The 25,505-nt window shown below is 42.6% G+C and overlaps 1 protein-coding gene across 3 annotated transcripts in view; it reads right to left on the bottom strand.

Moving 5' to 3' along the window:
* The window catches only part of GTF2I (general transcription factor IIi), a 94,502-nt gene that overhangs the window by 56,333 nt on the left and 12,664 nt on the right, over positions 1–25,505 (bottom strand). For all 3 annotated transcript variants that reach the window (XR_005777627.1, XM_040424836.1, XM_040424838.1), the window contains exons 8-15: positions 23,906–23,949; positions 22,745–22,825; positions 21,774–21,818; positions 18,135–18,230; positions 5,372–5,437; positions 3,544–3,727; positions 3,228–3,286; positions 3,063–3,134 (exon numbers count right to left, since the gene is read on the bottom strand). Coding sequence is in view for 2 of the 3 variants with exons in the window: in XM_040424836.1 (XP_040280770.1) it covers positions 3,063–3,134; positions 3,228–3,286; positions 3,544–3,727; positions 5,372–5,437; positions 18,135–18,230; positions 21,774–21,818; positions 22,745–22,825; positions 23,906–23,949 (647 nt within the window). In the remaining variant the exon portion in view is untranslated. The remainder of the gene's footprint in view (positions 1–3,062; positions 3,135–3,227; positions 3,287–3,543; positions 3,728–5,371; positions 5,438–18,134; positions 18,231–21,773; positions 21,819–22,744; positions 22,826–23,905; positions 23,950–25,505) is intronic.

The following is a 25,505-nucleotide window of genomic DNA, read 5'->3' as shown; positions in this document are numbered from 1 at the left end:
ATTGTTTAAATCACCTTTCTTTCCCATTCTGACATTCAGTTTGGCGTTCAGGAGATTGTCTTGACCAGGACCACACCCCTAAATGCATTGAAGCAACTGCCATGTGATTGGTTGACTAGATAATTGCATTAATGAGAAATAGAACAGGTGTTCCTAATAATTCTTTATTCTTTAGGTGAGTGTATATATATATATATATATATATATATATACACACACACAGATATATATATATACACAGTGTATATATAGTCCACAGATAGCAATGTATGTGTGTGTGTATATGTATATATATATACAGACCAAAAGTTTGGACACACCTTCTCATTCAAAGAGTTTTCTTTATTTTCATGACTATGAAAATTGTTGATTCACACTGAAGGCATCAAAACTATGAATTAACACATGTGAAATTATATACATAACAAACAAGTGTGAAACAACTGAAAATATGTCATATTCTAGGTTCTTCAAAGTAGCCACCTTTTCCTTTGATTACTGCTTTGCACACTCTTGGCATTCTCTTGATGAGCTTCAAGAGGTAGTCCCCTGAAATGGTTTTCACTTCACAGGTGTGCCTTGTCAGGTTTAATAAGTGGGATTTCTTGCCTTATAAATGGGGTTGGGACCATCAGTTGCGTTGAGGAGAAGTCAGGTGGATACACAGCTGATAGTCCTACTGAATAGACTGTTAGAATTTGTATTATGGCAAGAAAAAAGCAGCTAAGTAAAGAAAAACGAGTGGCCATCATTACTTTAAGAAATGAAGGTCAGTCAGTCAGCCGAAAAATTGGGAAAACTTTGAAAGTAAGGGCTATTTGACCATGAAGGAGAGTGATGGGGTGCTGCGCCAGATGACCTGGCCTCCACAGTCACCGGACCTGAACACAATCGAGATGGTTTGGGGTAAGCTGGACCGCAGAGTGAAGGCAAAAGGGCCAACAAGTGCGAAGCATCTCTGGGAACTCCTTCAAGACTGTTGGAAGACCATTTCAGGGGACTACCTCTTGAAGCTCATCAAGAGAATGCCAAGAGTGTGTAAAGCAGTAATCAAAGCAAAAGGTGGCTACTTTGAAGAACCTAGAATATGACATATTTTCAGTTGTTTCACACTTATTTGTTATGTATATAATTCCACATGTGTTAATTCATAGTTTTGATGCCTTCATAGTCATGAAAATAAAGAAAACTCTTTGAATGAGAAGGTGTGTCCAAACTTTTGGTCTGTACTGTATATATACACTCACCTAAAGAATTATTAGGAACACCTGTTCTATTTCTCATTAATGCAATTATCTAGTCAACCAATCACATGGCAGTTGCTTCAATGCATTTAGGGGTGTGGTCCTGGTCAAGACAATCTCCTGAACGCCAAACTGAATGTCAGAATGGGAAAGAAAGGTGATTTAAACAATTTTGAGCGTGGCATGGTTGTTGGTGCCAGACGGGCCGGTCTGAGTATTTCACAATCTGCTCAGTTACTGGGATTTTCACGCACAACCATTTCTAGGGTTTACAAAGAATGGTGTGAAAAGGGAAAAACATCCAGTATGCGGCAGTCCTGTGGGCAAAAATGCCTTGTGGATGCTAGAGGTCAGAGGAGAATGGGACGACTGATTCAAGCTGATAGAAGAGCAACGTTGACTGAAATAACCATTCGTTACAACCGAAGTATGCAGCAAAGCATTTGTGAAGCCACAACACGCACAACCTTGAGGCGGATGGGCTACAACAGCAGAAGACCCCACCGGGTACCACTCATCTCCACTACAAATAGGAAAAAGAGGCTACAATTTGCACGAGCTCACCAAAGTTGGCCTGTTGAAGACTGGAAAAATGTTGCCTGGTCTTATGAGTCTCGATTTCTGTTGAGACATTCAAATGGTAGAGTCTGAATTTGGCGTAAACAGAATGGGAACATGTATCCATCCTCTGATGGCTACTTCCAGCAGGATAATGCACCATGTCACAAAGCTCGAATCATTTCAAATTGGTTTCTTGAACATGACAATGAGTTCACTGTACTAAAATGGCCCCCACAGTCACCAGATCTCAACCCAATAGAGCATCTTTGGGATGTTGTTGAACGGGAGCTTCGTGCCCTGGATGTGCATCCCTCAAATCTCCATCAACTGCAAGATGCTATCCTATCAATATGGGCCAACATTTCTAAAGAATGCTATCAGCACCTTGTTGAATCAATGCCACGTAGAATTAAGGCAGTTCTGAAGGCAAAAGGGGGTCCAACACCGTATTAGTATGGTGTTCCTAATAATTCTTTAGGTGAGAATATATATATATATACAGATGTTTTCTAATAAATGGGATGACAATCAGGTGTGAGAGTTGTATTTAAAGATTAACAAGGTCTGTGGAAGTGTATCATGGCACAAACAAATGACATTTCTGAGAACCTCAGAAGAATAGTTGTTGATGCTCATTAAGCTGAAAAAGGTTACAAAACCATCTCTAAAGAGTTTAGACTCCACAAATCCACAGTCAGACAGACTGCATACAAATAGAGAAAATTCAAGACCATTGTTACCCTGACCAAGAGTAGTTGACCAAAAAAGATCACACCAAGCAAGGCATATAATAGTCCATGAGATTCACAAAGGAAGCCAAGGTAACCTCTAGGCTTCTAAAGGCCTATCTCGCATTAGCTAATGTTAATGTTCATGAGTCCAGCATCAGAAGGATGCTGAACAACAATGGTGTGCATGGCAGAATTGCAAGGAGAAAGACCTGACCTTAATCTAATAAAAATGTTGTATAAGGACCAAAAGCGAGCAGTTCATGGGAGGAAACCAATCAAGACAACACGGTTGAAGCTGATGTGCAGGACTAATCAACAATTACCAGAAACGTTTAGTTGCAGTTATTGCTGCACAAAGGGGTCACACCAGATACTGAAAGCAAAGGTTCATATACCTTTCCCACTTACAGGCATGTGATATTGGACCATTTTCCTCAATAAATATATGACCATGTCTTATAATTTGACTCATGTGTTTGATTTGGCTGTCATTATCTACTTTTAAAGGGGAATAAAAAACACCTACCAAACTTTTTGCTGAACAGTTGATCAACACTTTTTCTTAACTTGGTTATCTTTTCATACCACTCTTCTTTCACTATATAAAGAAGAAATCAATTTCAGTTGAACATGATAGGTGGTTAAATAAGGCATGACAAAACTATGACAGTAAATATAAAAATCATTTTACCTCCTGGCGCTGTCCTTTCAATGGATATGGCTTCTTTTGTTGTATTCAGAAGCTCAGGCCTAAGGAGATTTTTTTTAAAGAAATGTATACTGTCAATTGCTTTTATAATAAAAAGTCCCTCTGCTATCTTACTATTGAAAGTGCACTTGAGGTGAAGCTTCACTGTGAACTGCTGTTAGCATTGCACTGCTTCATAGCCTCCCCCCTCTCCCCATTCTGAGTGATAGCTGCAATGGTCTCCTGGTTGGATGCAACAGCTGTCACTCATTAAAGCAGAAAGTTCTACTAATAGCACCTGTATTTGTAATTAACATACTTTTTGATGACATATCTCATCCTCTCTCTTGTCAGCAGTATTCTTTCCAGACGTGGAATTCCATAAGTTGAAGGTCTCCTAAACGGGATTCCTTCCGGCAGTCCTTCCACATAAAGATCTTCTGAATTAGACTGGAAAAGGTGATATGGAATGGATACCGGCCCACTCACATTTATTGCTTCAGCTTTTAAGGGAATACATAAACACAATTTTTACCTTCATAATAACATACTACACTGGTGCTCATGCAATGCAATTTGAGGTATAAAAAAACAACTATCTTTACAAGATGGCATCTCTGAGCAGGTACTAATATTTTGCTTCTTTTTGTATACATGTAAAGTCAGTTATAGACACCAATGTTAAAGGTGTTTTCTGTGAGTAGAATATTCATGACCTTTCCTCAGGATAGGTTATAAATATCTGATCGGACGGGGTCTGAATCCCAGCATCCCTGCCAATCAGCTGTTTGAAAAGGCCATTTCTGTTGCTCTATGGTAGGCACAATGCTATGTACCTCTGCTTGACCTTACTGATACAGGATCATACTGACAGCTTTATGTCAGTATGATCCTGTAGAAATAAGATCAAGCAGAGACACATAGCATTATAAATTAGTATAATGCCATGCCCTCCTTCAAGTCCAGAACAGAGGATCACGCTCACGTACGGAGCGTGATTCCTGCAATGGACTCAATCGAGTGAAACAGCCTTTAGTCATGGATCATGTAAAAATGGGAGTAATGATGGGGCCAGAAACGTTGGAATATTTGTATTCAACAGTAACAGATGTTTTAAAATTGTGAAATGCATCTGACCTTAAGAGCTTATTTTTCTTTGTCTTCTCTGCTTATCTCTGAGGACTGCATAGTCCATTGGTTTAGGCCAGGGATGGCCAACCTGCGGCTCTCCAGCTATTGTAAAACTACAACTCCCACCATGCCCTGCTGTAGCTGATAGCTGTAGGCAGACTGGGCATGCTGGGAGTTGTAGTTTTGCAACAGCTGGAGAGCCGCAGGTTGGCCATCCCTGGTTTAGGCAGTGTGAAAGACAGAGCTCCATTCTAAATGTGCTCATACACTTTAGACGGCCGTTGAGCCAATGCTCATTTGGCCAACAATTATTCTTCCCAATCCCCCTATATAAATGAACACAAAGTGTGCATGTGTATTTAACGGGAAGAGAGTAATTAGCTATTGCCAGACACTTCTGGCAGCTACATGTCTCTCACAGGAACAAAGGATAGGGCATGCTGAAATCCAGTATGCTCAATTCATCTTTCCCAATATCTGCCATCAAGAAGATATGGGACACCTGCAATACACATTAGATGGATGGCCAGTCTTGCCAAAATGGGTTTCACAGGTCTTCTGGGTCCCGTCTGTAAACTACTAGATGGATGGAGTCATATGTGCAACTGTAGACAATGACTGGCCTTGAAGCTTGAAGCTTGGTATTTTTAGCTTCCAGAATCCGAATTCTGGAGGTAGTGTTCAACATATCATTCAAAGAGCTCGTATTCTACAGTGCGGACCCACTTCCATCTGATTGAGCACGCATTCTTATCTCTCTCCTCACCAGCGGCACCAGTTTGAGAAAGGCCTTGAATGGCAGAAACATAACTAAACCGCCGCATATAAGAAATAAAACTTGCATTCTAAGAGAAAACACACAAATCTTGACAATTTTTCCTGGAGTTTGTTTAATATTATCCAACAAGGTGGAAACCCGACTCCAAGGAATCTATTCCTGAAAAGGCATTGTGCGACTAAACATTTTTTATGCTCTATAGTCACTGTGATGTCAGGTAGTTTACAAGATGACATACCATACTTTTTCTCAAATAATTCTTCTACTTGTTTTCTTAGTTCAGTAATCCTTGCATTCCATTTTTCTGAAAACAAATTAACACAACAATTGAAATCAGGCTGCTTTAAAGGGAACCTGTCATGTGGATATTTGATTATAATCTAACTAATTATATACAATCATTAACTAATAAAAAGTGCCTTAGATGTATTCACTTACTGGTGTGACAGATGGTTACCTCATAATATACACACAAAGATGCCACATGCCGCATGCTAATGAGCTGATTTGAGTCCAGCATGATGTCAGTGAGTCCAGCGTTTTTTTAATTCAGAGCTTTAGCCACTCCCCTGCCCACCTGCTGCTGATTCATATGGAAAATAGCTGTCAATCAGCAGCAGGTAGGCGGGGAGAGTCAGGAGCTCATGAATATTCAGGACTCATCATTATGAGCTGGAGCTTTTCAATACAAGATGTTGGCAGATTGACTGGGTCAATTAAAGAAAGTGACCCGCATTTTGCTAAGAGAATCAGTCACTTATTTATGTTGCCCTTAGTTAGGACACCATAAAACTGGTGACAGGTTCCCTTTAAGTAAAATTTGGTTTACAGACTAGTTTCATTAAGGCCTCATGCACACGGCCGTGGAACACTCGTATAGATCATACGAGTGTATTACGGTAGTGCAGCGGCGGCATGAAGCGCACGGCGTCATAGCAACCAATGACATAGCAACCAATGACGCCATGCGCTCCTGCTCTCAGCAGGATGCCAGGCCGGGATACCACGGACCGCTCACGGCCGTGTTCCACAAAACAGCAGAACTTCAGCTGTGTTTCTGGTGGATACTCAGACACTGTGCTTCAAAACAGGTAAGGAATTTGTTAGACAGGTTCTTGCTATTGTCTGATTGCAAATGAGCATAGGTGATTAAGGTGTTAAATTTGTTGTTGGGGGAGGAGCTTTTGTGGGAGTGTGTGTATATATAGCAACATAGTATTAGCTTGCCTAATTATAGCTTGCTGCATTTTCAAGTGCTGATTTTTATAAGTGCAGCTGAGATATTCAGGAGATACTCAGGAGGTAATCTGGAGGTGGATACAATCTAAAAAAGTAAGATTTGTTTGTTTAAAATCTTTCCCCTCTTTAAAATGGCAGACCTGGTTCAGTGCAGGAATTGTTGTGCTTTTATTTCAGGTTCCACTCTTCGGAGGTTTGGATACTGTCTAATCTGTAGACAGCTCTCCGTAATGCAGCAGGAAATTGCATTTTTAAAATCTGCGATTTGTAAATGAACTGTTAAACAAACTCAGGCTGGGAATGTTGCAATGCCACTGCCACAGAGGCCTCCTAGAAATAGAAGATGGGTTACTGCAGGTTCTGGTAGACTGAGAGTTGTGGATAGAAGACATGTCCCACAGTCTGTGGCTCTTCAGAATTCATTCGCAGCACTTTCAGAGCGCAAGAGCAACATGGAGGATGGCTCAGGCACAGTGGGTGAGGAACAATCATCTCCCATGCCTAAAGTATGCAAGACTGCAGCCAAAGACAAAAAGGATAAGGTGAGGACTGATAGTAAGCAGCTGTTGGTGGGCGATTCTATCATAAGAGGTGTGAAGTTTGAGGAAAATGGTGTTGTGAGATGTCTCCCTGGTGCTACCGCTAGCAGGGATAGACGACGTATCCTTAATATTGTTAGGCAAGCAAAGCAGGAAAGGGAGGTGGATGTTATTGTCCATCTTGGGACAAATGATCTGGCTTGCAATGAGGTTTCAAAGGTGAAGGAAGCTTTTCACACACTTGGAAATGATATACGGGAGGTTGCATTAACTGTTTCATTCTCTGCAGTTTTGCCTGTGCATAACCTTCAGCATGACAGGAAGATGCACATTAAGGAATTCAATTTATGGCTTGGTGAATGATGTCTGAACCAAGGGTTTGGCTTTGTGTCTCATGTTAGCTCTCGTTGGAATGGAAAAGAACTGTACAAGAAAGATGGTTTGCATCTTTCTCTCAAGGGAACGAATGTCCTCAGTGAACAGTTCAAAGTATTTGCTAAGGAGCATTTAAACTAGGAAAGGGGGACAAAAGAGTGATAATCCAGCAGTCCGACTGCCCCCCCGGAACAATGCTAGAAGATGCCAGTGGCACATAGGTTAAGAAATGACAAACTCAGAGTCTTGTCTACAAATGCTCGCAGTTTATTGAATAAGATCAATGAACTTGAGTCTATAATGGCATCTGAGAATATAGATTTAGTGGCTGTTACTGAGACATGGTTCAATGGGAGTAATGACTGGGATATAACAATACCAGGGTTCTCTCTATATAGGAAAGACAGAGAAGGCAAGAAAGGGGGAGGGGTGGCCCTGTATGTGAAAGATAGCATAAAATCTAATTTAATACAAGTTAGTGAGACCAATTTAGAGTCAGTTTGGGTTACCTTGCAGCTTGATAAGTACAGGAAGTATTACTTTACTGAGAGAGTAGTGGATGCATGGAATAGCCTTCCTGCAGAAGTGGTAGCTGCAAATACAGTGAAGGTGTTTAAGCATGCATGGGATAGGCATAAGGCCATCCTTCATATAAGATAAGGCCAAGGGCTATTCATAGTATTCAGTATATTGGGCAGACTAGATGGGCCAAATGATTCTTATCTGCCGACACATTCTATGTTTCTATGTGTGCATGAGGCCTAAAGTGAATGGGATATATAGAAAGAGCCAAGTGAGCTTTAATGGAGAGTGATCATGCATGTGCAGCTATATTTGCATTGGAAACGGAGACTGGTCAACCCAATTCTCATGATCAGTGGAGTTCAGACCCCATAAATCAGACTTTTTCTTTGGCATAGTATAGTCAGTATGCCATACCAGCCTATGGCTTGAAAAGCTGTGTAAAAGGTCAAAGTTACAGTGCCTTTCTTTAATCCGTAGAGGACTTTGCAATTTTCCATTTTAGCGTTTTTGTTTTTTACTCTTTGTCTTTCCAGAGCCATAATATAATTATTTTTCCGTTCACGTAGCCGCATGGGGCTTGTTTTTTGCGGGAGAAGTTGTACTTTCTAATGGCACTATTTAATATTGCATATGATGTAGTGGGGAGCTAGAAAAAAATCCAAATGGGGTGGAATTGGAAAAAAACGCAATTCTGCCAGTTTTATGGGATTTTTGTTACGGCGTTCCCTATGCGGTAAAATAGACCTGTTCCCTTCATTCTCCAGGTCAGTACATTTACAACGATACCACACTAGTATAATTTTTCTTGTGTTTTAATAGTGAAAAAATTAAAAACCTTTAAAAATAATTCTTTTTTATTTTCATCACCATATTCTGACCCCTATAACTTTTTTTCTAGTTATGTGTATGGAGCTGTATGAGGGCATATTTTTGTGGGGCAATCTGTACTTTTTAGTGATACCAAGTGTGTGGGAGGTGAAGTGAAAAAAAAAATGGCGAATTGGCCATTTTGAATTTTGTTCCGTTACATCATTCACCGTATGGGATAAATATTGTTATATTTTAATAGTACGGGCGTTTTCGGATGTGGCGATGCCTATAATTTTTTATTATTATTTTTATTTTGGGGAAAGGGTGTGAATTAAACTTTTATGTATTTTTAAAAACTTTTTTTAAGTCACACTGGGTGACTATAACTGCCAATTATTAGATGGCCCATTGTGTGCCGTGATGGCTATATAGCCATCATAGAACACACTATTTACTATATACCTGTGATGGCTAACCTCCGGCACTCCAGCTGAAATGGATGGAGCATGCTGAGAGACGTAGTTTTACCACAGCTTGAGTGCTGGAGGTTAGCCATCACTGTTTATATACCAATACAGTGCTGCCATCTGTTGGTATATACCAGTGATAGGTATCAGAGCCTGCTTAAGGCTCCGAGCTATCACAGGCATATAACAGGTTCCCAGAACACAGCCGGGGAAAGCTAATACAGGCACAGGAGCATGTAGCTCCCGTGTCTGCACTGATCAGATGACGTGCTCACATATCACCACGGCATCTGAATGGTTAAATGCATGTGATCAGTCTTATGACTGATTGCATACATTCACCCCAGGTCTTTGCTGTTTGAAACAGCAAAAACCCGACAGCTATGGCGCGCCCTGCACACACAAGCAGACGCCATCTTTAAGGTGCCGACTTATGCCATACATAAACGGCAGAGGTCACGAAGGGCTTAATATCCTTTGCGTTACCATGATATCAGTATACAATAGCACTAATTTCCACACAATCTATTTTGCACAGTATTTGCTTCCAAAGCTATCCCAGCTCAATGAAAGTCTACTCCTAAGCAGACAAACTGAGCTTTCCCCTTAATAAACAGAGCTTTTTCTTAATTGTGTTCCATGATCATAAAGAGAACTGTGCAGCCATACAGCTATAGCTGCAGAGTCCTCTCTATTCCTACTTGTACTCCTTTCTCTGATTAGTGCAGGACAGGAAGCTGAAACATTAGTGTACAACCAGGACAACACTGGTGCCTTGACAGGTTAGTAACCATTGGACCGCAGGTATGCAACATTAACACTTCCACTCCCTCCACCACGGATTATAGTCAAATTAACCATCTGACTGTCCTAAAACACCAGGGATCCTAGCTTTAACCTCTTCACTGCCCTACATCACCAGGGATACTTACATTAACCCATTCACTGCCTTAGACCACTAGGGCACCTGATATTGAAACCCCTACCTGCCCAAGACTACCATGAATATTGCGATTATCCTTTTTTTACTGCCCTAGACCAGCAAGTCTACTGAAATTAACCCTTTCACTACCCTAGATCATCAGGTATACCGAAAGTAACACCTTTACAACCATAGACCACCTGAGATGCTGGCATTAACCACTTCATTGCCCGAGGCCACTAGGAATATAAATAATAACACCTTCACTGCCCTAGAATGTCATGAATGCAGACACCTTTAAAACCAATATCTACGACAAAAATGTATGTCTTTGTAATATATTTATATTAGTTAGTCTACCTAAGTGAACGTTAGATGGGTTGGGAAATAATTTAGTTAAAGGTAGGAATAAGAAATCAAAACTATTTAAGTGTCACGGGGTTCCGAAGGTGCACTCGGTCCCCCATTTCCCGCAGACCTGTTGCTTAGCTTTGGGAATGAGGATCTGTGTTTGACCTCATTCCCAGGGCGGCTTTACTAGCTGGGTGGTTCCCTGCTCCTAGTCTGCCTTGAGCGCCGAGCTGATCACTCGGTGCTCGACTGGTTGGTCTGTCGGTCATGTGACGCTGGCCACGTCACATGACCCTCACTACCCACTATAAATACAGGCAGCCTGCTGGCTACAGGTTGCCTGTTAATTTCTAGGTTCCTGGCTATTTGTTGTACTACTGAATACTTACCTGATCCTGTTCCCTGACGATCCTTTGCCTGCTTCTCCTGTACTGCGCATCCGTCCTGGTATTGTGACCTCGGCTCCCACCTGACTACTCTCTTAGGACTCCTCTTGTACTTCTCTGCTCTCCTGGTATTTGACCCCAGCTTCTCCTGACCATTCTTTGCTTAATCCTTTGTACTGCGTAGCTTTCTTGGTTCTGACCCGGTCCATTCATGTTCCGTATTTTGTCTTGTCTGTCTTCCCTGCACATATCCTAAGTTAGGGACTGTCGTCCAGTTGTCCCCTGTCATCAGGACTCGTGAGGCAAGTAGGCAGGGCCAGGGGTGAGGGTGGAGCGCAGTGGTCACTATCCTTCCCCCTGTGTGTGTGTGGACGTGACCGTTACAGATTAACAGGCCCAATAACCACTGTATCATGAATCCTCTTACTACCCTGACTGACCATGTCTCTAGCTTGACACAGGTGGTGCAGGAGCTAGGAGAGAAACTCAGATCTTTTGAGTTAGGGCAAGCTTCTTCCACTCCTCTGTCCTCCAGTCCACATTTTGAACCCCAGATCAAGCTCCCAGAACCCTTTTCTGGAGACCGGAAGAGGTTTCTCTCCTTTAAGGAGAGTTGCAAACTCTACTTCCGTTTGCGCCCCGTGTCCTCCGGTCCCGAGAGCCAACGCGTGGGGATTATCATTTCTCTACTACAGGGTGATCCCCAGGCCTGGGCATTCTCGTTACCTCCTGGGCCAGTTGTCTGACTTCTGTGGAGGTTTTTTTTCAGGCCCTGGGTACCCTCTATGATGAACCAGACAGGGCCCTGGTAGCCGAGACGGCTCTTAGGGCACTGGTTCAGAGCCATCTCCCTGCGGAGGAGTATTGCACCCAATTCAGACGGTGGTGTGTCCCCTCAGGATGGAATGAACCAGCCCTGAAGAGTCAGTTTAGGTCTGGTCTGTCTGATATTTTAAAAGATCTATTGATCAGTTATCAAATTCCAGAGACCTTAGAGGAGATGATGACCCTAGTTGTCTGACTTGACCGACGAGTTAGAGAGAGACGACAAGAACGACAGTTCTGTTCTCAGATGGTGGTCCAGCCAGAGGCCTTTTCCAGGGACAACACTGAGGTCTCCACCGAGGAACCCATGCAGGTTGGCATGACCCGGGGTAATCTTCGTCGCAGACAGTGCTTCTACTGTGGAGATCCTGGCCATTGGATCAACAAGTGTCCTAAGAGGGTCCTCTCTGACAAGTCTCCTAAGGCAGGACAACCTAAAGACCAGGTACACCCTGATTTTTCTAAATATAAGCTTTTGGTACCCATAACAATTTCTCTGGGGGTTAATAAGTGGCCGGGTAAGGCCTTTATTGATTCCGGTTCAGCGGCCAGCTTTATTGACTTTGAATTTGCTAGTAAATTGGGTATTCCTATGTTTGCTTTACCTACACCTATCCATGTTATGGCTATTGATGCTACTCCCCTGATGGGTGGTACGGTGAGGTCATGTACCTCTGAAATTTCTCTGACCGTGGGTGTGTGCCACTCTGAGAGATGTTCCCTTTTAGTCCTGGAGAACCTACCGGTTGAGGTGGTACTGGGGTTGGCTTGGCTCCGTTTACATAACCCCACAACTGATTGGTCCAAAGAAGAGTTGGTGAAATGGGGACCTAAGTGTGACTCATTCTTGTCCGTGGTCCAGGCTGGGGTTTCAGTAAGGTCTAATACATTACCCTCAGTTATTAAAGAATTTTCTGATGTATTCTCATCCCCTACTCCAGAGGATCTACCCCCCCATAGACCTTATGATTGCGCCATAGAGCTAATAGAGGGTGCCAAATTTCCTAAAGGGCGAATTTATAATCTTTCAGGGCCCGAACGCAAGGCTATGGAAGATTATACAGGGAGTGCAGAATTATTAGGCAAGTTGTATTTTTGAGGATTAATTTTATTATTGAACAACAACCATGTTCTCAATGAACCCAAAAAACTCATTAATATCAAAGCTGAATATTTTTGGAAGTAGTTTTTAGTTTGTTTTTAGTTTTAGCTATTTTAGGGGGATATCTGTGTGTGCAGGTGACTGTTACTGTGCATAATTATTAGGCAACTTAACAAAAAACAAATATATACCCATTTCAATTATTTATTTTTACCAGTGAAACCAATATAACATCTCAACATTCACAAATATACATTTCTGACATTCAAAAACAAAACAAAAACAAATCAGTGACCAATATAGCCACCTTTCTTTGCAAGGACACTCAAAAGCCTGCCATCCATGGATTCTGTCAGTGTTTTGATCTGTTCACCATCAACATTGCGTGCAGCAGCAACCACAGCCTCCCAGACACTGTTCAGAGAGGTGTACTGTTTTCCCTCCTTGTAAATCTCACATTTGATGATGGACCACAGGTTCTCAATGGGGTTCAGATCAGGTGAACAAAGAGGCCATGTCATTAGATTTTCTTCTTTTATACCCTTTCTTGCCAGCCACGCTGTGGAGTACTTGGACGCGTGTGATGGAGCATTGTCCTGCATGAAAATCATGTTTTTCTTGAAGGATGCTGACTTCTTCCTGTACCACTGCTTGAAGAAGGTGTCTTCCAGAAACTGGCAGTAGGACTGGGAGTTGAGCTTGACTCCATCCTCAACCCGAAAAGGCCCCACAAGCTCATCTTTCATGATACCAGCCCAAACCAGTACTCCACCTCCACCTTGCTGGCGTCTGAGTCGGACTGGAGCTCTCTGCCCTTTACCAATCCAGCCACGGGCCCATCCATCTGGCCCATCAAGACTCACTCTCATTTCATCAGTCCATAAAACCTTAGAAAAATCAGTCTTGAGATATTTCTTGGCCCAGTCTTGACGTTTCAGCTTGTGTGTCTTGTTCAGTGGTGGTCGTCTTTCAGCCTTTCTTACCTTGGCCATGTCTCTGAGTATTGCACACCTTGTGCTTTTGGGCACTCCAGTGATGTTGCAGCTCTGAAATATGGCCAAACTGGTGGCAAGTGGCATCTTGGCAGCTGCACGCTTGACTTTTCTCAGTTCATGGGCAGTTATTTTGCACCTTGGTTTTTCCACACGCTTCTTGCGACCCTGTTGACTATTTTGAATGAAACGCTTGATTGTTCGATGATCACGCTACAGAAGCTTTGCAATTTTAAGAGTGCTGCATCCCTCTGCAAGATATCTCACTATTTTTGACTTTTCTGAGCCTGTCAAGTCCTTCTTTTGACCCATTTTGCCAAAGGAAAGGAAGTTGCCTAATAATTATGCACACCTAATATAGGGTGTTGATGTCATTAGACCACACCCCTTCTCATTACAGAGATGCACATCACCTAATATGCTTAATTGGTAGTAGGCTTTCGAGCCTATACAGCTTGGAGTAAGACAACATGCATAAAGAGGATGATGTGGTCAAAATACTCATTTGCCTAATAATTCTGCACGCAGTGTATTAAGGAGAGCCTTGCTAAAGGGCATATTAGACCTTCAATCTCTCCTATGGGAGCAGGGTTTTTCTTTGTTAAAAAAAAGGATGGTGGTCTTAGGCCTTGTATTGATTTCCGGAGATTGAATAAGATCACTGTCCAAAATAGATACTCTCTCCCATTGATTCCGGATTTATTTAACCAGGTTCTGGGGGCAACCTGGTTTTCCAAGATTGACCTGAAAGGGGCATACAATCTAATCCGAATCAAGGAGGGAGACGAATGGAAGACAGCGTTCAATACTCCGATAGGACACTTTGAATATCAGGTGATGCCTTTTGGACTCAGCAATGCCCCAGATGTGTTCCAAAACTCAATGACCGATATTCTCAGGGAGTTCTTAGGTAAATTTATTATTGTCTATTTTGATGACATTTTTAAAATTCTCTCCAGATTTCGAATCTCATGTGTCTCATGTCAAACAAGTATTAGAGGTGTTGAGGGAGAACCAGCTATCCGCTAAGTAAGAGAAATGTGTCTTTGGTGTACAGGAGATACTGTTTCTAGGGCATGTTTTGACTCCTCACGCCTTTAAGATGGATCCTGGTTAGGTTTTATTAATTAAGGATTGGGTAAGGCCTTCATCCTTAAAGGCTTTACAACGGTTTTTGAGTTTCGCTAATTACTATCGTAAATTTATCATGAATTTTTCTGTAATTGCTAAGCCATTGACCGAACTTACTAAGAAAGGGGCGGATTTGGAGAATTGGTCTACCAAGGCCATCTCTTCATTTGAAACCTTAAAAAAGGCATTTAGTAGCGCTCCCATTCTGATCCAGCCTGATCAGGAGAAACCTTTTATTGTGGAGGTGGATGCGTCAGAGGACGGCGCAGGAGCAGTCCTTTCACAAGGTCCTGCTAGCCTCACTAACCTGAGACCGTGTGCCTTTTTCTCCAGGAAATTCTCTCCCACGGAGAGAAACTACGACATAGGGAATAGGGAGCTGCTGGCTATTAAATGGGCATTTGAGGAGTGGAGGCATTTTTTGGAGGGTGCAAGGCATCGAGTAACTGTTGTCACTGATCATAAAAACCTAATGTTTCTCGAGTCAGCTAAGAGGTTGAATCCCCGACAAGCCCGATGGGCTCTGTTTTTTACCCATTTTGATTTCTCTATTACGTTCAGGCCGGGAAGTAAAAATGTGAAAGCAGACGCATTATCTCGGAGCTTCCATGCTTTTCAACCCACTGAGACGCCGCCTGAATCCATCCTACCAGCAAACATCTTCTTAGCAGCTCTAACCCAGGATATCTCAGCTCGCATTAAGGCTGAACAACATCTGGCACCGGCATCCACCCCAACAGATAAGTTGTTTGTTCCCGTACAATTTCGTCTCCAGCTGTTGGGGGAGTGTCACGATTCTGCCTTTTGTGGACATCCGGGTGTTGAGGGCACTAAGGATCTGGTTTCTAGATCTTATTGGTGGCCCACTCTGACCAGGGATGTTAAGTCCTACGTGTCAGCCTGTGAGGTTTGTGCCAGGTCTAAGACACCTAGGACTCGCCCTGCTGGTAACCTACGACCCCTACCCATTCCCAGTAGACCCTGGTCCCATATCTCGATGGACTTTATAACTGACCTACCGCTGGCGGAGGGTAAGACTGTGGTTTGAGTAGTGGCCGATAGGTTTAGCAAGATGGTTCATTTTATTCCCGTGTCTAAACTTCCGAATGCTAAAACCCTGGCGTCTATTTTTGTGAGAGAGATTGTTCGTTTACATGGCATCCCGGAAAATATTGTTTCTGACAGGGGTGTGCAGTTTGTGTCCAAATTCTGGAGGGCCTTCTGTCAAAGATGTAAAATTTCATTGTCTTTTTCTTCCGCCTACCATCCTGAGAGTAATGGGCAGACTGAACGCCTTAATCAGTCTGTGGAACAATTCTTGAGGTTGTATGTTGCTGATGACCAGCAATTATGGGTCAAATTCCTTCCGTTGGCTGAATTTGCTTTAAATAACCGTGTCAATTCTTCTGCTGGGGTCTCCCCTTTCTTTTGTAACCATGGTTTTCATCCCCGTTTTCATTCTGGGTCGTCCATCTCCTCCTCTAACCCTGAAGCAGATAAACTCTCCTCCGAGCTGTGCACAGTTTGGGCCCGGGTTCAATCGAACCTAGAAAAGGCTTAATGTTCTCAAAAACTCAAGGCCGATAGGAGACGTTCAAGGGGGGTAAACTTTCAGGTTGGGGATAAAGTATGGTTGTCCTCCAAGAATCTATCTCTCAAGGTAACTTCTAAAAAATTTGCTCCTCGTTTTATTGGACCATATAAGATCACGGCAGTGATTAACCCGGTATCTTTTAGGTTGGAGCTGCCCGAGTCATTCCACATTCATAATGTGTTCCATAAATCTCTGCTTAAAAAATATTTTGAACCGGTAGTACCATCAAAAGCCTCGCCTCCGCCGGTTCTTTTTAATGATGCTGTCGAGTATGTGGTGTCTAAAATAGTGGATGTCAGGAAGGTGCGTAATTCCTTGCAGTACCTGATTCACTGGAAGGGGTATGGACCTGAAGAGAGATCTTGGGTACCTGCCAGGGAGGTTCATGCTCCTAGACTTGTTCGTAAATTTCATTTAGAACACCCTGAAAAGCCATCGCCTGAAGTCTTGGGTCCGGTGGCCCCTCGTAAAAGGGGGGGTACTGTCACGGGGTTCCGAAGGTGCACTCGGTCCCCCATTTCCCGCAGACCTGTTGCTTAGATTTGGGAATGAGGATCTGTGTTTGACCTCATTCCCAGGGCGGCTTTACTAGCTGGGTGGTTCCCTGCTCCTAGTCTGCCTTGAGCGCCGAGCTGATCACTCGATGCTCGACTGGTTGGTCTGTCGGTCATGTGACGCTGGCCACGTCACATGACCCTCACTACCCACTATAAATACAGGCAGCCTGCTGGCTACAGGTTGCCTGTTAATTTCTAGGTTTCTGGCTATTTGTTGGACTACTGAATACTTACCTGATCCTGTTCCCTGACGATCCTTTTCCTGCTCCTCCTGTACTGCGCATCCGTCCTGGTATTGTGACCTCGGCTCCCACCTGACTACTCTCTTAGGACTCCTCTTGTACTTCTCTGCTCTCCTGGTATTTGACCCCGGCTTCTCCTGACCATTCTTTGCTTAATCCTTTGTACTGCGTAGCTTTCTTGGTTCTGACCCGGTCCGTTCATGTTCCGTATTTTGTCTTGTCTGTCTTCCCTGCACATATCCTAAGTTAGGGACTGTCGTCCAGTTGTCCCCTGTCATCAGGACTCGTGAGGCAAGTAGGCAGGGCCAGGGGTGAGGGTGGAGCGCAGTGGTCACTATCCTTCCCCCTGTGTGTGTGTGTGGACGTGACCGGTACATTAAGTATTGGTTTTGCAGCCAGTGTAACTGCTACATTACTATTTACATGTCCAGGAGCAGTGATTTCCCTGATCTCAGCCATTGTGCTGCGAGTGCAGCTGTCAATCGCAGCTACCCTCTCACTGGAGATCCTGTCATCAGGGGGTTTATGTAGGCATTCGAGAATTAACTCCTGCTAATAACATAGACTGTTATGCATAAAGGAGTTAATCTAATATTATTTGAATTGCTCTTATTAAAAGTCCATTAAAGCAGCCTGAGATCCCCCACTGCTTTTCTTGTAGGCATAGGAGATGACTGGATTAAATAAAAATCAGTCTGTATTCTTTGAATGGATTTCTCATAGAAAATGTCATGATGCGTTAATTGGCACGTGATCACCATCTGTCAACAGACTATTCACACAGCACAGAGTACAATAAACTGCTGATTGGACCTGATTTTCCTGTAGCCTTGCATGTTTTTGTACTATAACCTTGCACCTTGTACTATACGTTGCACTATAATGTCTGCTTATTTTATGTATGTTCCACAGAAAATACTATACTTGTGACCGAGACACCTTACCAAAATTAAACTCTCTTGTTTTCCTCTTGCACTGCTCAATGCCAGGCTGATTGTCAGCGCACTTCTGTTTCTTATGTGCTGGCACATACTCCTTTTCTGAAATAAAAAGAGTTAAGCAGAAAAACTAAACAGAAATCAATAGCACATACATAAGCTAAAGCTCTGTTCCCTCAGGTTCTATCAAGGCTTCCAAAGCTTTGATGGGAAAAATAGCTCTGCATGCTTTGCAATTCTTAGGCCCCTTTCACACGGGCAAATATTCCGCGTGGATGCGATGCGTGAGTTGAACGCATTGCACCCGCACTGAATCCCGACCCATTCGATTCTATGGGGCTGTTCACATTAGCGGTGACTTTCACGCATCACTTGTGAGTTGCGTGAAAATCACAGCATGCTCTATATTCTGCGTTTTTCACGCAACGCAGGCCCCATAGAAGTGAATGGGGTTGCGTGAAAATCGCAAGCATCCGCAAGTAAGTGCGGATGAGGTGCGATTTTCACACACGGTTGCTAGGAGACCATCGGGATGGAGACCCGATCATTATTATTTCCCCTTATAACATGGTTATAAGGGAAAATAATAGCATTCTGAATACAGAATGCATAGTAAAATAGCACTGGAGGGGTTAAAAAATAAATAATAAAATTTAACTCACCTTAATCCACTTGATCGCTCAGCCCGGCACCTCCTTCTGTCTTCATCTTAGCTGTGTGCAGCAACAGGACCTGTGGTGACGTCACTCCGGTCATCACATGATCCATCACATGATCTTTTACAATGGTGATGGATCATGTGATGGACCATGTGATGACCGGAGTGACGTCACCACAGGTCCTGTTCCTACAATCAGCAAAGAAGGAGACAGAAGGAGATGCCGGGCTGCGCGATCAAGTGGACTAAGGTGAGTTAAATTATTTTATTTATTTTTTTAACCCCTCCATCGCTATTTTACTATGCATTCTGTATTCAGAATGCTATTATTTTCCCTTATAACCATGTTATAAGGGAAAATAATACAATCTACAGAACACCGATCCCAAACCTGAACTTCTGTGAAGAAGTTCGGGTTTGGGTACCAAACATGCGCGATTTTTCTCACACGAGTGCAAAACGCATTACAATGTTTTGCACTCGCGCGGAAAAATCGCGCGTGTTCCCGCAACGCACCCGCACATTTTCCCGCAACGCCCGTGTGAAACCAGCCTTACCGTCAAAAGTAATGAAAATTCTCACAAAACACTCTTATGAGGCTCACAGCACATACATAAACAAGCCTAAACCAAGTGAAATATATTTCTATGTGAGTATAAGGCAGCAATGTCTATCGTATTCTCTGTAAACTGTTAGAATTAATATAGTTTAAGGCCCCCTGCACACGAACATGTGCACCCCTGTGGTCGTGCTGCGGCCTGCAAAATGCGTGTCGCAATGCATGAACACAGTCCGTGGGGCAGCCACAGCGGTTCGTGAACCCATTAACTTGAATGGGTCCGCAATCCGGCCGTTCCGCAAAAAGATAGGACATGTTCTATCTTTTTGCAGAACGGAAGTACGGGGCGAAACCCCTCGGAAGCACTCTGTAGGAACGGCACCCGTGTATTGCGGATCGGCAAATGCGGTCCGCAATACGGCAACGGGAAGCACACGTTCGTGTAGCAGGGGGCCTAAAGAAGAGCAGGCATAAAGGTGATATGATTTAAAGGGGTTTCTAAGACCTAGAAAAAATCTACAGGAGGCCTGCATTCAGTAAAAATTAAAAAAAAATGACTCCCCTGGTGAGAACGTCACGGTAATTTTTATTTTTATATTTTACTAATTTATTTTGTCATGCCTGGCCCCTGTTAATTTTTCTAGGTCTTGGACAACCCCTGTAAAGAGGACTTGTCAGCTACAATACTTACTCAATTGAAAATGGCTGCACACCTTTACAGCTGCCTCTTCCCTGGTTCTGACGTATTTTATTCTTCTAGTCCGCCTCCTTTCCCCGCCATTTGCAATCAGTGCTAGTATTTTCGATACTAGGTTCCAGGAGGGTGCTCTCCACCGCCCAGGGTCAATGGCTGAGGTGTCGTTCCATTGGCTTTAGGCAATGAAGAATGCCCACCTGACAATTCATTACTATCAGGTGCAAGAAATAATGGCCCAGACTGATGGGGAATGAAGAGGTGGCAGTAAATGTATGCAGCAAGTTTCAGTTGAGTGTGAATGAGAGAGGTCCTCTTTAACTACATTATGGCAAAATAGAATTTGACAATTAGAGCCCATTCACACAACCGTGTCGGTTTTGTGGACTGTAAACCGGAGATACGCAAAACACGGACAACAACCATGTGCATCCTGCATCGCTGTGCAGACCCATTGGGGGACATTTATCAATAATGGTTTATTTGCGCCAAAAAATACTAAAGTTACAAATCAAAACTGGTGATTTGTTTCACCTCACATATCAAAAGGTGCACGCCACTTGTAAAATGTGACTTTTTAAAATGTCAACTTGATTATCCGCCCATTTCTCTTGATTTGTGACATTTTAACACCAACAGCACTAAAATGCGACTTTTTTAAACCAAAATGCACCATTTCAGCCACCCCCCTGCCAGACTACACTTGAGACTTTTGAAACATAATTGCGACTTTTGAAGCATATTTGCGACATTTCCACTGGCAAATTGTGACTTTTGTTTCACACTTGGGACGTTTTTGCTATTGGTTTGTTTTTGTCGGATGTAAATTTTCTGATAAAACCCTGCTGTTTAACTCATATTAGAAAAAATTACTGCATCCTGTTTTAATACTTACTTATCACTTGTTCCCATGAGTTGGTTTCACTTTTAATAAATGCGACTTTTTGACAAAAATTCCCATATTTATTCCATAAATGCGACTTTTTACACAAAACACCAACACAAAAGATGGCATAATATGCACCAATTTGATAGCCCCGCCCACTTTTATAACTCCTTTCTGGCGTGATGCATTACTTATGGTGAAAATTCTGGAGAAAACAGTTGATATATTTGGTGCAAATCTAAACGCCATTCTTTTTGGTGCATTTTACGCCATAATTCTGGTGCAACATGCTTAGTAAATATCCCCCATTAAATTCAATGGGTCCATCATCCGCAAGATGTGGCAAAGAATTGGACATGTCTTATCTTTTGCCGTACGGCCGCACACAGACCTGGAAGCACAGAACACTCTGTCTTCTTCCGGGTCCGTGTGTCAGCGTCACAAAAAACAAGACATGTCCTATTCTTTGCTGAACCTTGAAGTCAATGGGTCTGCACCTCGATGCGGGGTTCACACTGTCTGTGTCCATGTTTTGCGGGTTCACATGTTTTGCGGGTTCACAGCTTGTGGTCCGATAAACAGACACAGTCATGTAAAAGGACCCAAGGGGTTGTCTCACTTCAGCAAATGGGACTTATCATGTAGAGGAAGGAGGCAATATGTACAATCACAATACATTAGTAAGTGCCTTGTATTAACTGTGTCTACATGATAAATGCCATCTGCTGAAGTGAGACAACCCCTTTAAGTAGAGAAACTCTCCATGTCAGTTTGTGAACCTGGCTAAAGTTACTAGTCATGCCTTGGAGCTTATAGTTTGCTATTTGAATTATTTTATAATCTCTAACCTCCACTGTGATCCTCTTCTGCTCCTTTATTAAATTCAGCATGTCCTTAAAGAAAACATAAAAATATTAAAAGGGGTTGTCCGCTTTATTTATATTGATGACCTATCCTCAGGACTCTTGGCACCCCCGCCGATCAGCTGTTTGAAGAGAAGGCAGCGCTCCGTGAGAGCGCTGCCTTCTCTTCATTGTTTATCTGCTTGCCGTAGCAACCGCAGTGGTGAGCAGGTGTAATCACATGTAAGCCGTCCCATTCACTTCTACGGGACCGCTTCTTCCATTTAACTGTACAGGAAATAGAAGTGAATGGGACGGCTTAGGTGTAATTACACCTGCTCACCACTGCTGTTGTTGATGGGGGTTTATTGTAAATCAGTCTTTGCTTAGAGGGAAGCTGCCAGGAATTTTAGAGGGGTTAGCAGGACTTCACTAGAATGGGAGGCTGAGGTACAGTAACCCAGCATAGCCACTGCACAGTGTATGGAGTTGTCTGCTTCCATGCTTCCAGCTCTGTACATTGTGTTAGCTCTGGTGGCCATGGCTCCTGCTAGCAGTTGGGTGCCGAGTGTTGAACCCCCACCTGAGGGTAGGTCATCAATATTGAGATCCTGAAAAAAAACATTTTCGGTAATTCTTAAATAGTCTTATCCATGCTAAATTTTACAGTACTATGATTGGTAAAAGGAGTGATTACAAAAAGAAGCACAATTAACATTTGTGATAAATATCTGCTGGCCAGGGACTGCTGGGACCTTCACCAGTTCTGAGAACAGGGATGCCTGGTTACCAGCTCCCAATATGCAGCTAGCCAAGTATGCCCTGTCCGTCTCCTTAAGCTGCTTCCTTATCCCCATTCACTTCAAGAAGGAGAGGACAACCCCCGATTAATGAACTGAGCATTTTACCTAACACAATATAACACAGCATAGATATACAATTTATAAACACAGAAAATTAAAAAGTAAAAGGCTTACCCTGGAATCTGAATTGATAGTAATCCTGGTCATCAGCTTCTTCTTTTATTTTCACCACTGCTAGCTCAACTGCATTTTCTCCTATTGAAAACATACATCATCACTAGCATGCTTCTCTCAGTGTATAACAAAAGTATTTTCATAGCTGTCATGACAGGGCTATAAAGAGGGAGGAGTCATACAAAATATTCATAGATTAAAATATTGCCCCAGGGTTAGGCTGGGGCTACATGGTGGCTGCAAGTCTTGGAGAAGTTATGCGAGAAAAAAAATAAAACATTTGTGGGCATGTCTGTGGGCATCGCAGAAAAGCAGCAGTCACACACAGCGTGCATTGCGGTCTATGAAAGAAAAGCTCGTGCAACTTGCACTCAAAATCAGTGTTGGATTTTCTGTGATTGTCGCAACGCAGTCACATTATATCATATGCCACACCACGGACAATCATTAGATGCAATGTTGCACAACACATGCCGCCGTGTAGCCCGAGCCTAAGGCTACTTTCACACTAGCGTTCGGGTGTCCGCTCGTGCGCACCGTTTGAAGGGGCTCACGAGCGGCCCCGAACGCATCTGTCTGGCCCCAATGCATTCTCAGTGGAGGCGGATCCACTGAGAATGCATCCGCCTGCCAGCGCTCAGCCTCCGCTCCGCTCAGTGAGCGGACACCTGAACGCTGCTTGCAGCGTTCGGGTGTCCGCCTGGCCGTGCGGAGGCGAGCGGATCCGTCCAGACTTACAATGTAAGTCAATGGGGACGGATCCGCTTGAAGATGACACAATATGGCTCAATCTTCAAGCGGATCCGTTCCCCATTGACTTTCAATGTAAAGTCTGAACGGATCCGCTCAGACAACTTTCACACTTAGAAAATTTTCTAAGTTTTAATGCAGACGCATCCGTTCTGAACGGATGCGAACGTCTGCATTATCGGAGCGTATCCGTCTGATGAAACATCAGACGGATTCGCTCCGAACGCTAGTGTGAAAGTAGCCTTAAGCGGATCAGTCATGTCCATCTGTGACTGGAAGCTCCTGCACAAGGTGCAGATAGCAGCCATGGTGCAGACAGTCAGGCCTCCATACCTTATGCTGCATGTCATCTAGGCACATAATATAATCATTTGATAATGTGAGAAAGAAGGTTATAGGAAAGTGACATACCAGAATTATTACTTGCTTCTTCTTTCACTTGGACTGGATAACCCCTTTAAAAAAAAAAAAGTTTTAAAAAATATTCACCACCAATTTCTTCCCATGCTTATAAAGGCTATGAACACCTTCAGAGGCAATGTTTTAAATTATTTTTTTATTATTGTATTCTACTAATTTTCGGCTAAAAATGTATTTTTTTTCAATTGGTCATTATTTTAAAGAAAATTGCAGTTTGGATACAGGGTCCGGTCAGATGACAGCTCTTATCTCTGATCTCCTGACCTCATAAACCCTCATTATAGCTAAACGCTTATTAAACCGATAAGCGGATAGGCCATTAATATAATAATCACTCATTTTCGGCTAAAAATTGATATTTTTTCAATTTGTCTTTAATTTTTTTTTAATTTGCAGTTTGGATACAGGGTCCGGTCAGATGATAGCTCTTATCTCTGATCTCATAAACCCTGATTATAGCTAAACGCTTATTAAACCGATAAGCGTATAGGCCAATAATATCATAATCACAGAAAACCCCATTAAAACCCTTCCAGTGTTGCAATCAATGTTCAATTTCCGCAGACTATAAGTAGGTATGTGCATATTATTACAGTATACATGTGCAAAATAATGATGGCATACAGAAATATACCAGTACATTACAGTTATACATTCCAGTCTATTGGACTGTTAATAAATGGACTAAATAAAAATTAATTCACAAACGAAAATAGCATTAAAGGGAACCGGTCACCGGGATTTTGTGTATAGAGCTAAGGACATGGGTTGATAGATGGCTGCTAAAACATCTGCAATACCCAGTCCAGCTTTTATTGGGTTAAAAAACCGATTTGATACATATGCAAATTAACCTGAGATGAGTCCGGTCCCTGAGATGAGTCAGAGACAGGACTCATCTCAGGTTGATTTGCATATGTATCAAATCCGTTTTTTTACACAATAAAAGCACACAGAGCTATGGGGACTGGGTATTGTGGATGTGCTAGTGGCCATCTAGCAACCCATGTCCTCAGCTCTATACACAAAATCCTGGTGACAGGTTCCGTTTAACACGATAAAAAATATATTTAAAACATTTCTTTCTTTCTCTTCATTCACTTCTATGGCAGTTCCAAAAAACAGCCAAGCAGCGGCCAAGGGAAAGGTGTCAGAAAACCTCAGTTCTGGAGAGAAGTGTGCATTCAGATGTTTTCAGATACCCTACATAAATTTCACATTTTTCCCCACCATTCTGCACTTAATACTCCATAATAACAAAGTGAAAACAGATTGTTCAAAATATTTCCTAATTTATTGAAAAGTGAAATCTAAAATACTGCTTTGACTTAACCCCTTAAGGACTCAGCCCTATTTCACCTTAAAGACCCGGCCATTTTTTGCAAATCTGACCAGTGTCACTTTAAATGGTGATAACTTTAAAACGCTTTGACTTATCCAGGCCATTCTGAGATTGTTTTTTTTTCACATATTGTACTTCATGACATTGGTAAAATTATGTCAAAAAAATAAATTTTTATTTATGAAAAAATACCAAATTTACCAAAAATTTGTAAGAAGATTGCAAATTTCCAAGTTTCAAATTCTCTAC

The sequence above is a fragment of the Bufo bufo genome, chromosome 3 (genome assembly GCF_905171765.1).
Source record: "Bufo bufo chromosome 3, aBufBuf1.1, whole genome shotgun sequence".
NCBI lineage: Eukaryota > Metazoa > Chordata > Amphibia > Anura > Bufonidae > Bufo > Bufo bufo.
This window is presented reverse-complemented; position numbering and strand designations above follow the sequence as displayed.